We start from the raw sequence: 14,092 nt of genomic DNA, 5'->3' as shown, positions 1-14,092 counted from the left end.
AAATGCAATCATGAGCAAACCAGAACACTGGTCACCCTTATAAGTGCTTACAGTTTAGTGAGAGACAATGACATTAAAATAGTCACAGTTTGTAAATTTTCAGTATTGATAAGTGCTATGAAGGACCAGGTACCTAACACAAAGTGGGTCGCAAATTTTAGCTTAAAAATCACCTGAGGTCCTTGCTTAAAAGGCATATTCCCAGGTATCAACACAGGAATTCAGATTCATTGGCAGGAATTAATTTTTTAATAGGAATATGATTCTGGTGCAGGTTGCGCTGGATCACACTATGAGAAACAATGTTCGCTATCTTGTGTATAATTTCTAGTTCCTTCATTGATTCTAGACATAATTATAAAGGAACTAATGTAGTATACAATTTTTTTCTCTAGGTAATGACTGTTTAATTTCAGTCAAATGATGTTAACATTTATATGGAAAGGACAAAAAAAATTTGTTAAGTATCACAGACGATATTTAGAAAAATCTGGTTATTTAATGCTTCCCTTTCTATTTGCCTTTCAAAACCCACTAATAATGTCCCATTATTCTTAGAATAAAAATGCAAACTTCTAGTCTTACAAAATCTCTAACTTCATTTTATGCTACTCTACATTCATTCAAAACAATCTAAATATAACGCCCCTTTTATCAGTTTCTTGATCATGCCAAGCACTTCCTCACTTCAGTTTTCACACATGCTGTTACCTTTACTTAAAATATTCTTTCCCAACTTTTTGCATAGTGTCTTCTTCTCATGGTTAAAGTCTCAGAATAAATGATCTCAATATACTAATGATTTACTTTAGTAACATCTAAACAATAAAATACTTGAAAATTTTAATGTTTCTAATTTTTTTGGCCTGCTTTTTTCACCAATGGATTAAAAATCCCATGAGTGCAGTGAGCATGTCTTGTTCACTTTGGTATCTCTAACACTTCATGTTGTCTTGCTCACTCTAGCAATCTCTAATGCCTCATATGGTAGGCACTCAATAAATATCTGCTAAATGAAATAAATGAATATTTTTGCTTCGAATTCTAATTCAGAGTTTTACAATGCTTAAATGACTTTCAAGAGTGAGAAATTTCTTAAAACCACCTGAGTATGTTCCAAAGAGGTATAAACTACACTCTTTAAAAGATATATGATTTAAATGCACTATCAAAGTTACTGCAAGTGCTTGTATTACTATTGACTAGAATAAAATTTTTTTTAAATATGGTAATACTGTTAACTAAGATACCAACAATAATTAAATGCCAACAGTGCAATCAAACATACCTTGTAAGCCATTTCTACTGCTTCGTTTAATGTCTTATCCTTATGGACCTCCAATTTATTTTCCATCATTACTTGTTTCACAGGATGCAAACAGAATAATTTTATCTAGAAATTGTAAAATATCATCATCAAGTCAGCAGGTCATGAGTCAAAGCTTAATTCTTTTGTAGATAGCATTTTTTTTCCTAATAGTCAAAATATTATAATTAAAAACAAAGCATAATTGGGATCATTGTCTTTGGTTTCTATTTTTCTCACATAATAATCCATAGTGACTATGTCTCATGTCATTAAAAATTTCAAAAACATAAATTTTAACAACTGTATGTTTCTTTATAAGCATATATCACAATTTATATCATCATTCCCTTACTGATATACATTCAAATTGTTTCCAATTTTTCCCTCGTTTGGAAAATACTGTGATGAATGTCCTTGTGGTGAAAATTTTACAGCATCTCATTAGGTAATATTTCCTAAAGAGAATTATATATAAAAGGATATAAATTTGCTTAAGGCTCTTGATAAATTCTACTCAATTTCTACGCAGAAAGGTTTTACAAATTTATTCTTCTTGTAGCTGAATGTGACAATGCTCATCTCATTATAACCTCACCAATATTGAGTATTATCACTACATGTTAGTGTTTTTTATGCATGAAATCATCTTACCTCAGTAATATAGTTAGTTACATTGCTTAATGATCAAGATACCATAACCGTCTACAATATCATCCCAATGGGCTAGTTATCAGAATTGCAGCTAAGCAAGTCTCAACAGTACTTTTTAATTAAAAGTAAAATTATGAAATCTAACCTTGCATGTATTGCGCTCAATTTCTCGTTGTCTCTTTTCTTGTTCTTCCAATTCTCTTTCTCTCTGAACCAAGTTTTTAATATGCTCTGGATATTCATCTACTTCTAGAAATTCTATTAATAATAAAAACAGGGTAAGACAGTGTCATTGAAATTGAGCTTCCTTTATTTCATTTTGTTCTACTATGTTCTCACAGTATATACTTATTGTGTAGCTCTCATCAAAATACATCTCTATTACATGAATCTCTCAACTTGAAACATGAGTTGTCCCAGACCACGGTAAAGAGGTAGTTAATAATAACACGTGGTTAGGTCTCATATTTTAAAAAGACTTATATTTATTCATAATAGCTCTTGGCTCCAGGACAACACTAGTATGTAGATACAGATTTTTAGAATAAAAAAGTTTCTCTGAAACTTGCAAATAAAATAATTTCTGATTTCAAATTGTGCTATCATCAAATTGTGTGGCCTTGTGCAAATTCTCTAGACCTTGGTTTCTTTAGCCTATTACCATACCTACCCCAAAAAGTTATTACCTGGGATATAATAAAATGTAATAAATGCTGTTGCTGCTGCTACTACTACAAATGCTATTTATTTATTATTATTCATTCAAACAATTATCTCTTTTGCTCTCAAAGCAGTCTTTTAGCTGCCTTCAAGAACTTCGTATGTAACTCAACATATTAAAAGTGACAATATGAGATTATGATACTGCTTAATAAAATCGATGATTATTAGGCATTAAATAGGGAGACAAATTTATTTATTTAAAAAAATCAGGCCTTGGTGGAAGGTAAAAATCTACGGTTCTTAGAAATGAGCTCTAATTCTAAAAATATTCCCTGTCATACATACAGCGCCCTCTGGTGCTTCATCACAAAACTAGAGTGGGGCAATGAATCAAGGAAAGCTGAGTAATTGCTGTATTTATGGGCTGTATCTGGAATGCTAGTTGCCATAGAGGACACATGAACTACAATCCTGACTCTGCCTCCAGGTAGCTATGACATTGGACGAGTTACTCTTTGGGTTATAGGTTCTTTATCTGTGAAGTAAGAATGATTACTTCCACTCTGAAATCTGTTCTAAAATGACTTATAATTTCCCTTTTATTTTTTCATTAATTCCATAGTAAATTACTGAAAAGTTACTATATGACAGACCTGGGACTATACTGTTGGTGAAAAGATAAATAAGTCCCTAGCCTTGCACCAACTGGATTCACAATCTAATGAGGGTTTACAAAAATGCAACAAAAACATTCTACTACTAAAAATAGATTTACACATAGCATGGTAGTTTCTAAACAAAGGAAATAAGTTAAAATCAATGACAGTGATTATATAATTTTAATTATGAAAAGAATATAAGCAAACACATCACCTGTGTATACACCTATATATGCGTGCCCACACACACTCACCCACCCACCCACCCTACCTATTTGCAATACTGCTTCAGTACAGTCAGAGCGAATGTAAACAAAAACTGAAATTTTTAAAGTAATAATTACCAAAAAAGAGACAACCCCATATGCTTTGTATACAGGATTTCTTTCTGTGATTCTTAAAATTGAAATTTAATAAAGGACGTACTGTAGACTCATAAAACTTTACTTGCTTTTTAAGCAAATAGCAATGATATTTAACTCTAGTTCTTAAGAACATTTCTAGAGAGGTAGGTGGGAAGTTTACTTTATCTATGGTCCCCATTCAAAGCATTTAGATACTAAAATACCCAAAGGGCTAATAATAGAAAAAAAGCAATAACAGTTAAATTTGAGGTTTCACTCTGTACTATACATGATGCTGAATGCTTAAAATGTCATCTCATTTAATTTTTATAACAACCCGATTAAATACTATAATTATGCCCATTTTACAGATGTGGAAAGCAAGAGTTAGAAAAGTTAAATAACTTAGTCTAAGACATGCAGCTGGTGAGTTATGACTGCTACACAGGTCTGGGGGCTATCATCACTGAACCAAACTTCATATGAGGCATGATAAAAAAATACCGTGAATGTTTAAATAAAAATAATTTATTATAGTAAAAGACATACTGCCAATTAGTCCCCCTAAAAATAATCCCTCTTGCTTTGAACACACTTACCCCATCATTCTTGCCACTTTCTGAAGCAGTTGTAGAAGTCTTCTTTTGTGAGTGTCTTTAGTTGCGCTGTCATGGCTGCCTCGATGTCCTGAATTGATTCAAAATGTTTATCTTTCATGGTCATTTTGACTTTGGGAAAGAGCCAGAAGTCGCATGGCGCCAGATCCGGTGAGTAAGGTGGATGAGAACACACCATAATGTTTTTATTTGACAGAAACTGCCATACCAGAAGCGATGACACAGAGCCTTTCCATTGTGATCGCAAAATACAGTGAATGCTACTGACGAGTGTCATCCAACAGAAAGGCAGGGTTCTTCTATACAGGAAGTGGTGTGTCGAACCTCAGTAACAGTGTGTGACAAGTTTCAAATTGTTTGGTGCAGTCAGTCGGGTGTGAGCTACGGTTGAGAGAAGGTGTGTTTTAAAGTGTGCTGTAAATCATCCTCCATCATGACAACACTCCGTGTCAGACACCACTTCTGGTATAAGGCAATTTCTGTCAAATAAAAACATTACAATGTGTCCTCATCCACCTTATTAACTGGATCTGGCACCGTGCAACTTCTGGCTCTTCCCCAAAGTCAAAATGATTCAGGACATCGAGGCAGCCATGACAGCACAACTAAAGACACTCATGAAAGAGGACTTCCAGAATTGCTTCAGAAAGTGGCAAGAACAGTGGGATATGTGTGTTTGAAGCAAAGGGGGGTTAAAGACAATGTGTCTTTTACTGTAATACATTTTTTATTTAAACATTCACCATATTATTTGATCACACCTCGTATAATACAATCTTACTGCAAATAAATATCCCTTTTATTTAATGCAGAGTTTTTTCTCTTAGTGTACTAAAAAAGTTCGATTTTTTTAAGTGTTTTTACCAGTTGGTATTATCTCATAACAGTCTTTATAATTAATTTTTCCATGTATGTGTATATTAAAAAAAACTTTAATGGTCCTGTCATTTAAAAGTAGTTATCTGGGTTTGCAAATCTTGCAAAAGAAATTAGTTTATAATACAGACTAAAATCAAATAACTGTATGTTAACATACTTGCATTTCTTGCTGGATCCTTCAGTCGATATATCAGCATATATGCATTTGTGGAGCTAGTAGAAATATAAAAAAGATTAAAGGGGACAAAAAGTAGATTGTAAAGATTCCATTTCCTAGCATCAAACATTTATTCAAAACAGTTTTTTGTTATTTTAAACAATTAGAAAATCATGTAACTGTTCTTGGACAGGTTCAAATTTCATTCTAGAAAAAAATTATCTACTTTGCTTTTGCTGACACATTTATGAGAAGATTCCATACCTCCTCCTGGTAACACAGCAAAGTCTTCAAAAAACCTGTGTCTTAGAATGATTACTTCAGTTAAGTCGGGAGTCAGCAAATTTTTTCTGGAAGGGCCACACAGTAAATGTCTTAGGCATTGTGGATCATATGATCTGTGTTTCAATCACTTAACTCTGATGTTGTAGTGAGACAAGAGCGACACACAGTATTTAAACAAACGAGTATGGTGGTGTTCCAAAAAAAAACTATTTCCAAAAATCAGAAGTGGGCTGGATTTGGCCCATAGGTTATAGTTTGCCGACTCCTGGGTTAAATCTTTTTAATGGTAAAATGTATTGAGAAGCTATAGTTAATTCTAATTTATCAACACTAAAAATTAAGAAGTTATTTACCTTGCAAAAGCACTGGAGTAATAGCCTCTGCTTCCTGAAGATCCACCATGTGTTTTCTTAATGTCCTCTTGTGTTATCTAAAAAGTTGTTATATTATTTACCTTTGGGTAAAAATTCTAACACTGTTACCTTTACGTCAATATGTAAGCCAATTTTTAATCTCAGAGTTAAATGGCCCACCCAGATACCAATTCACAGGATGTAATCATAACCAGTGGCTGCTGCTGACCAAGCAGTTCTAGTGCTCCTAACCAGTAGTACTACACGAAGGCTCACGGCAAGAGGAAAACTGGGAGTCTATTTCTGGAAACACTCAGCAAGCCCCACACAAAACAAAATAAAACCAAGAAATAACAAGAAGAAACAAAGAAGGAAATTTACTGAAAGCAAAAACAAAAGACTGATTTGGAATGTGTTTTAAAGTGTTTCACTGGACACAGTCTCCCATTTCAATAAACCCTGCTATTGACAGAATCATCCCTACTGTTGTCTTTCAGAAAGATAATCTTTAAAAAACCCCTTCTTACCCTGCTGACATGCTGATCATTGAAGCTGTACCACTGCTCATCACTGAATGACTTTATACAAGCATAATAATGACCACCAGCAGCACTCCCTGAATGAACCATAACGGAGAAGAGCTCATAGATCAAAGAATTCTGAGGGGAAAAATAAAAGTACCTCAGAGAAGAGGAAAAACACAAAACACCTATTTGTTTATTTCCTAGTCTCTATTAGCACGTAGTCTAGTAACATGTTCGTTGTCGTGTTTATTTATTGTAGGTTAACTATCCTATAAGATAATCAAAAGGCAAGTCACCACATAATTTTATATACCACAAGTTTCACTAAACGTATTCCTTCACATTTTAATTATGCTATAACCTCTGGTACTATGCACATCTGAAATGTAAATTTATTTATGTAAAAAAGAAAATAATAGCATGAAATTTTAGAAGCAGGTGCCAAATACAAGACTATCCTGAGACGCATGGTCAAAATAAAAAAATCCCAAATAACACTGATTTTTTTCAAATAAGATTCTATGTCCTTTACAGAGGAGCTGAGAGATATAATGATTTGGGCATCTTCTAATGTATTTATGTAATATCTGTGATATAGGGATCTACTGACTTGACATCTCTCAGGTATGCAAAGCTGGTTCAACATTAGAAAATATATTATGTAATCCAGGTTGAAGAAGAAAAATTACGTGATCATATCAACTAAGAAAAAGCATTTGACAAAAGTCCAATACCCACTCATGATGAAAACTCTCAACACACTGGGAAGAGGGGAATCTCCTTGACTCCATAAAAAACATCTACAAAAAAACCTAGAGCCAACTTCATGCTTAAAGATGAGAGACTGAACACTTTCCTCGTGAGACCAGGAACAAGGCAAGAATGCCCTCTCTCACCACTCCTGTTTAACACTATATGGAAATCCTACCTGTTGTAATAAAACAAGGAAAAAAAGATATATTGTCTATGCAGAAAAATAGACACAGGGTTAATTTTGTTCTTGAGCCACAGTCTGCCAACTCTTGCTTGAATGCAATGTTTTTTATGCTACGTTATATTGTATCCCTACATTTCATAGCAGTTCACATTCATCTATCTGCCCTGAAAGAAATAGATAATTTTCAAAGGTAAAGGATAGTAGCAATTGTGGTGAGAATAATGGTCTTGGTCTAAAAATAGATTTATGCCAGTGAAACGCTATACTCAAATACTTCCTAAAATAATTCAGTATGACTCTGTAAGACTTGAGCTAGTGATCAGTCTTCATGCTTGTGATTCATATTTGCTCTGTGCTCAAGATACTTTGATGGGTTACTCTCCCCTCAATAAAGCAGATTATATGAATGTGAAAAAAAAGCTTTGATAAAATGTTAAAAATCATTGACAGAGCGACAAAAAAGGTTCTATCCTAGAGAGTTTCCAGTTTTGTAGTTTTAAAATGATCACCCATGGACCACTTTGTGAAGTGCCTTAAGGGCTGTCCTGAGTGTGGGGCAGGGGGCGCAGGGAGACTGAGGGCTTTGTTCTTCCCCTCCCTCCAAAAGATCAGTTCTATCATTAACTTTTTTGTAAAGGGTTCCATAGCCAGAATTTTAAATCAAAATATCTAGTCTAATGCTTTTTGTTTTGCTATATGAGAAAACTCTGGTAAGATATAAGATTTTAGAGGCTTGCTGCAACTTTAAAGGCAGAAGTCTGACTATTAGGACCCTTTCCACACCACCACCCAGCTTACTTACATAATTACAGCTCAGCCTCCCAGAAATTAATGCTCCCATCTGTAAGTGTTTCCTAAAGTTTAATTATGATCACATAAATGCATAAAAAAACTATCCTAAAAAGTCTTAACTTTCAAAAATTAAACTTCTTTTAGAGAGAATTTTATCCATCACACAGCTACAGAATTATATACAGTAGCACAGAGATTACATTATTCTCTCTTAACTAAAAACCACGAACTATAAAAGGTACCTTTTCAAGACCAGGTTTCGAAATCTTTTCAGTTCCACTATTGCTTTCAAGGCAGATCCCTTCATCAACACCATCATCATTGGAGAAATCATTGCTCATTTGATCACTGTGACAACTGCCTTCATTTTCTGCTCCACTGTCAGTGCAACTTTCAGTCTGAGGAGATTTCTTAATAAAACATAATTATCTTACAATTATAAGGTAAATAAAGGGAAAATATACACAAAGTAAAACTTTATATGCTAACATTTTCATATAATTTAAGATATTATTAATAAAAATACTCATTTTAAGTAAATTTAGTTTCTCTTAAAAAGTGAGACCTTAAATAAAATTAAACAAAAAAGTATTTAAAAGCATTTCTATTAATGTCCTTAAAATTTTAATACAATAAATTAGTGATTTAGAATTCTATTAAACTCCATTTATGTTCACAATTGCAAAGTAACAATATAAAATTATCATTTCTTTCATCAAAATCCATAAAAGCAGAGAACTTAAGCTCCAAAATGAGCTTCTTTTGTTCTCAAATCCCAAAAAAACCCACCTTATCTTGAACAAAAAGTTTAATTCAGTTTATCACAGGGCTAGGTATCATAGACAATTAGAAAGAAAAACAAGACATTGTATCTACCCTCAAGAATTTTGTACTCATGTTTGGAGGTGGAAATGTAATAATAGCCAATCATACTTTTCAATGCTTTTATAATTTTAAAGTCCCTTTCATGAAAATTTAAATTGAAGAAATCTATTTCTTAGGAATCTTCAAGTAACTCTTTTCCCTTTTCCTTTAATATTTTATACACATACCTAAATTTTTTTTTTACTTAAATAAAGAATTTTTCTCTAAGGCATTGCATAGAACTTCCTGAATTAACCAAGTAATATAATAAGCACCAACTTTTTGCCAAGACCTTTGCTGTAGGCGCTGCATCTAACATAAAGTCTTCGTCCCTCTAGAAAGCTTGGTTCAACGAAAAATAACTTCAGTTGGAAAACCAACTTCAGAACTCTACACTAAGCCCAAAAATATGATCATTCCTTATCTCTTTTCTTAAGAAATGGGCTCAGAATTCCTAAAAGTTTCTGTCAAACTTTATATCTAGGATTTCTTCCTTCGGAAAAGATTTCCCTTTACAAGACATATATTAGGAAGATACAGAAGACAGATCTAATGCTGATCTCTGTTTGAGCAGGAATCCTATTTCTCCTTTGAAAGTCTGGTCTCCTTTTGGTAGATTTCCTAGCGTAAGCCCGAACTTTTGAGATAATACTTTAAATCAAACCTTTCAGTATGTTACCTGGTCATAGGTACCATTCAATGAACATCTATTTTATCTAAGGCACTCTCTTCTTATAAAACCTATAAAAGCTATTCTTATTCTTACTTTACAGACAAGGAAAGTGAGGCTCAGAAAGGTTGCTCTTCTATACCATATTAAATAAAACCAGATGAATGTTTAATACTGTTTTGAGCTCCTGGGAAAAGGCATTTTTATAACTATAGTACTCAGTTCCAACCAGAAAAAAAAGCTTCATGCCAGTTTTGTGAATAATATAATCACTCTGAAACAACTATGTAAGTAATTGCAAATATTCCCCTTAATAAAATCATAAGTGTTTCCAAAAGAATATAGTGGGACATGAATCTTTTATTGGATTAAGACAAATTAGAGAATCTGGGGAGGTCAATGAGTGGAAGAATTGATGAGCTTTACCTGTGTACTTCAAAGTCCCATTCTCCAACTATTTTAATAAAGCTTTAATTTAAAAAGACTAATCAAAAAAGGAAAACAGATAAAATACCTTTCTTTTCTGTCTTTCTAACCTAGGCAATTTAAGAGCAGGCAAACATGAAGTGAGAATAACCCAGAAACTTGAATCCTTGAAAAGGACACTAAGACAAATAAAAGAAATTAAGGCCATCCGACTCAGTTTGCTTTTTTTTCCCCTTTCTATTTTCAGTTTCATTTCTTTTATTTTTCAGTTAGTTTCAGGTGTACAAAATAATGTAATAGACATTTATAATTTATATCCCTCACACAGTGATAATCCACTCCCCCCACCTACTACCCCTCTGACATCGCATACAGCCGTTACATTGCTACTGTCTCTATTCCTAATGCTGTACTCCACAATTTGCTTCTTATTCATTCATATATTTGTTCTGTGTTTATTATGTATCACAAGTGAAGCCCACCTCTAGACTGGTTTGTTTCAATAACTGAGAAAGTTATAAAACATAAGATTATCTCTCAGATTAAAGAAATAATTCCAGAATTTTAGATCCTTTTTGTCTTTTCAAAGAATATCACAAGTTATTTGATATTCAAGCAAGAATATCTGCAAAATATTTATGGTAGACAGGAAAAGCTTATATAAAGTTAGTTGTTTTTACAGAACTTGGCATTAGAAAATAAGGAAAGGAAAAGCTTCCATCAAGAAAACAATCTATGCAATATCAGTGTTAAGTTACCCCAAGCAACTATTTTAAACACAACTGACCAAATGGATTAATGAAAAATATAACAAGAAAATATAATAAATATTTACCTCATCTTCAACATCAATAAATGTACTCATATCTAGCTCTTCAGGAAATGTCATTCGATCATTCAATTTAATCCTGTGCATGGTTGTATAATCAAAATCAAACCTTTTCAATTGTAAAGTCAGCAGATAAGGGAAATGCAAAAACCGAAGACCCTGAAAAAAAAGTGGGACCTATTAAACACTGACTATTATCTCAGGTAATTAAGTATTAATTTCTATATGGCATCTACCTTTCGTGCATCACACTTCTTCTTACAACGTTCACAAAAATATTGATTTGGGCCATCCAGGATCTCTGGCTGAATAAACGCATGCAATGCTTCTTCCTAGTTAGAAAAAAATTGTTTCTTAATTACTTAAAAATATTATAATATTAATGACAAGGTCCTGAATATAAAAACACTGCAATTACCAAAATACTTATAAGTAGAATGGCTAGAAAATTAGGAACTCAAAATGCAAAAAGGAAAAAAAAGTCAACAAAATGTTATTATATTAATAAAAACTGAGCAAAAACATAATTACTTATTTCATTCTGCATGAGATCTGCCTTTCCTACTACTGCATATCAGTTAGTCATTTCTACCTAATTTTTATTGACTTTACATTGTGGCTAAATAATAAAAATCCTCAATCTTTAGATTACAAAGTAATTCCATACTTCTTAGAAAAGCAGTTACATGTAGCACTTCAATCTTCTTGCAAAAGGAGACATTCTTAAACTATACAGTAACACACAAAAAAAGAATTGACACTATTCATATATTTAAAAATCTAATAATCATCCTTAATCACTAGATTTAGGGTCAATCAGTGATCCACCACTGCTCTAGTTACAAAGGTTGAAAAACACTGCTATCTTCTCATTGCATGTCAGAGATTGCTCCATTTGAAAATGTATGAGGGCTCCTGGACTGTTCACCTAATGGAATCATGTGGTTCTCATTTCTCCATACAGCCTTAAAACAGAAGCAGGAAATTTAGTATGAATACTGTGGAAGAATCAGTGGGCTTAAAATTTTTTATTTTAATTTTTAATCACTGATTGTTCACAATCAAAAAATGAATCTTAGTTAATACAACATACAAGATTGCATAATCCAAATTTCATTTGATGTCACCTCTTCTTCACACATGATCTAAACACAATTTCTGACAATATTTATTACATATAAAGAAAAAAAATAAAATTATTAAGATCAAGTATCTTCAAATATTTCTGTTGTTCCTCAAAAGATAAAGGAGCTGGATCTGGCAAAATGGACTTAGTTGTAAAGTGGCTGGCAAAGCTTATAAAACTACTATTCAGATATTATTTGATATAGCTCATTTTGGAATAAGATCAAAGATATGAAAAGATATTCAAAATGCTTCTAACTTCATCCACCTCCTATTTGTTCTCAAAACACAAGGAAAACCAAAGATTGGGGGACCAATTAGCTGGGGGTTTTCCACATGACCAAGCATTTTACTGAAGTCATAGGAAAGGACACATTTGGAAAACGTTTTTTTCTCTAAAGGCATATTTTATGCATAAAAAGGTAAATTCTGTAAAAAACAACAGAAAAAAAAGCATCTTTCAGAGAAATCACATATATATAGCTTAACATAGAATGGTATCAAATTCATCAAGTTTTCCAAATAGAAGTAATTTGAATTGGTAAAACATTTAATATCTAAAAAAAATCCAAGGGGGTGAAAGAGTGAAAAATTATGTAACTCAAATCCTACCTTACTAAACTATTTATTGATCTCTGGCTTATAGATCATAGATAGAGCTATTTTTTTTTTTTTAACTCAGAGAAAACTTTAAAGAACAGAAAATTCCCATAAACTCTTTACTCAGACTCACCAAGTTTTAACATTTTGCTGCCTTTGCTTTCATTATCCCACCCCCACACACATTCTTATGTATTTTTTTGGAGCCATTCAAGAGTAGGTTCACACATCATCCTTTTCCTCTTAACACTTCAATGTGACATTTTAAGAACAAGAAGATTCTTACATAAATATTAATGATATCAAACTTAGAAAAATTTAATATTGATAAAGTGCTTTTATGAGTCCATATTCCAATCCTGTCAATTATCCTAATAATGTCCTTTTACAGCATTTCTCCCCATCCAGTACAGCATGGAATCCAGGATCAGACTACATTTTGCTGGTTGTCTCTTCAGATTCCTTCTGTCTAGAACAGTTCCAAAGCCCTTCTTTTACAACATTAACATATTTTTGTAGAGGCCAGTTGTTTTATAAAATGTTCCACAATTTGGGTTTCTCTGATGTTCTTCATGAATAGATTCAGATTACGCATTCCTTTCTAGACTACTACCTAAGTAATGGTATGTCCTTTTAAGGATATCACAGTCACAGGTCATGATGTCCCTAACCTCCTTATTGGTGATATTAACTTTAATCACAATTAGGGTGTGGTCCACTATATAGTTATTATTTTCCCCCTTGCAGCTAATAAGCAATCTGTAAAGACCCTTGGAGACAACGCAAAAATCTTGAGCCTTAAACTTTCCACCCTAGATTTAGCATCCACTAATGGATTCTTGTTTACGAGCAAACCAAATTTTAATGTAGTTTGCTTTATGAGCTAACTTGAAAATCTTTTTCTTTTAATAGGCAATTTAAGCCCATTCATATTTGATATAACTGATATGTTGTGTTTCATCTCAGTCACTAATGTATAATTACTGTGTGTATTAAGTAATATTTACTGTGCTCGTTTCTCTGTGTGGCATGTTTTCCTGTTTATTAGATTCTTTTGGTATTTAGGAAGGCTAGTAATTTTGTTCTAGTGTATTTATACTTTTGTTATTGCCTTTATTCCTCTTTATTTTTTTCCCTTTTTTCTTACTTAAGCTTTTAGTGTCTAGTCTGCCATTTCTAAATGGTACTGTTTCCCATCTATTCAACAGTCAATGATTTTATTCTATTTTCCCTTTCTTATCCTTTTTTCAGAATGATATTCTTTGTACTTTGTCTAACACGTAACATTTCATACTATTCTTCTACCCATGTCCCCATGCTTTTTAAATTCAGTCCTAGTTCTACAATTTTAATTAGTTCTTAATTCTACAATTCAATAAATCAAATGCTCACAGTCCTTTTGTTGAAG

The 14,092-nt window shown here is 32.7% G+C and overlaps 1 protein-coding gene across 3 annotated transcripts in view; it reads right to left on the bottom strand.

Annotated features, from left to right (window-relative positions):
• The window catches only part of USP47 (ubiquitin specific peptidase 47), a 101,622-nt gene that overhangs the window by 21,599 nt on the left and 65,931 nt on the right, over positions 1-14,092 (bottom strand). For all 3 annotated transcript variants that reach the window (XM_019729272.2, XM_019729265.2, XM_074335996.1), the window contains 8 exons: positions 11,196-11,291; positions 10,966-11,118; positions 8,413-8,580; positions 6,445-6,576; positions 5,918-5,994; positions 5,280-5,335; positions 2,106-2,218; positions 1,289-1,393 (listed from right to left, as the gene is read on the bottom strand). In XM_019729272.2, coding sequence (XP_019584831.1) covers positions 1,289-1,393; positions 2,106-2,218; positions 5,280-5,335; positions 5,918-5,994; positions 6,445-6,576; positions 8,413-8,580; positions 10,966-11,118; positions 11,196-11,291 — 900 coding nt within the window. The remainder of the gene's footprint in view (positions 1-1,288; positions 1,394-2,105; positions 2,219-5,279; positions 5,336-5,917; positions 5,995-6,444; positions 6,577-8,412; positions 8,581-10,965; positions 11,119-11,195; positions 11,292-14,092) is intronic.

Source organism: Rhinolophus sinicus, linkage group LG06 (assembly GCF_036562045.2).
Source record: "Rhinolophus sinicus isolate RSC01 linkage group LG06, ASM3656204v1, whole genome shotgun sequence".
Lineage (NCBI taxonomy): Eukaryota > Metazoa > Chordata > Mammalia > Chiroptera > Rhinolophidae > Rhinolophus > Rhinolophus sinicus.
The sequence above is the reverse complement of the archived record's forward strand: the minus strand, read 5'-3'. Positions and strand labels throughout refer to the sequence as shown.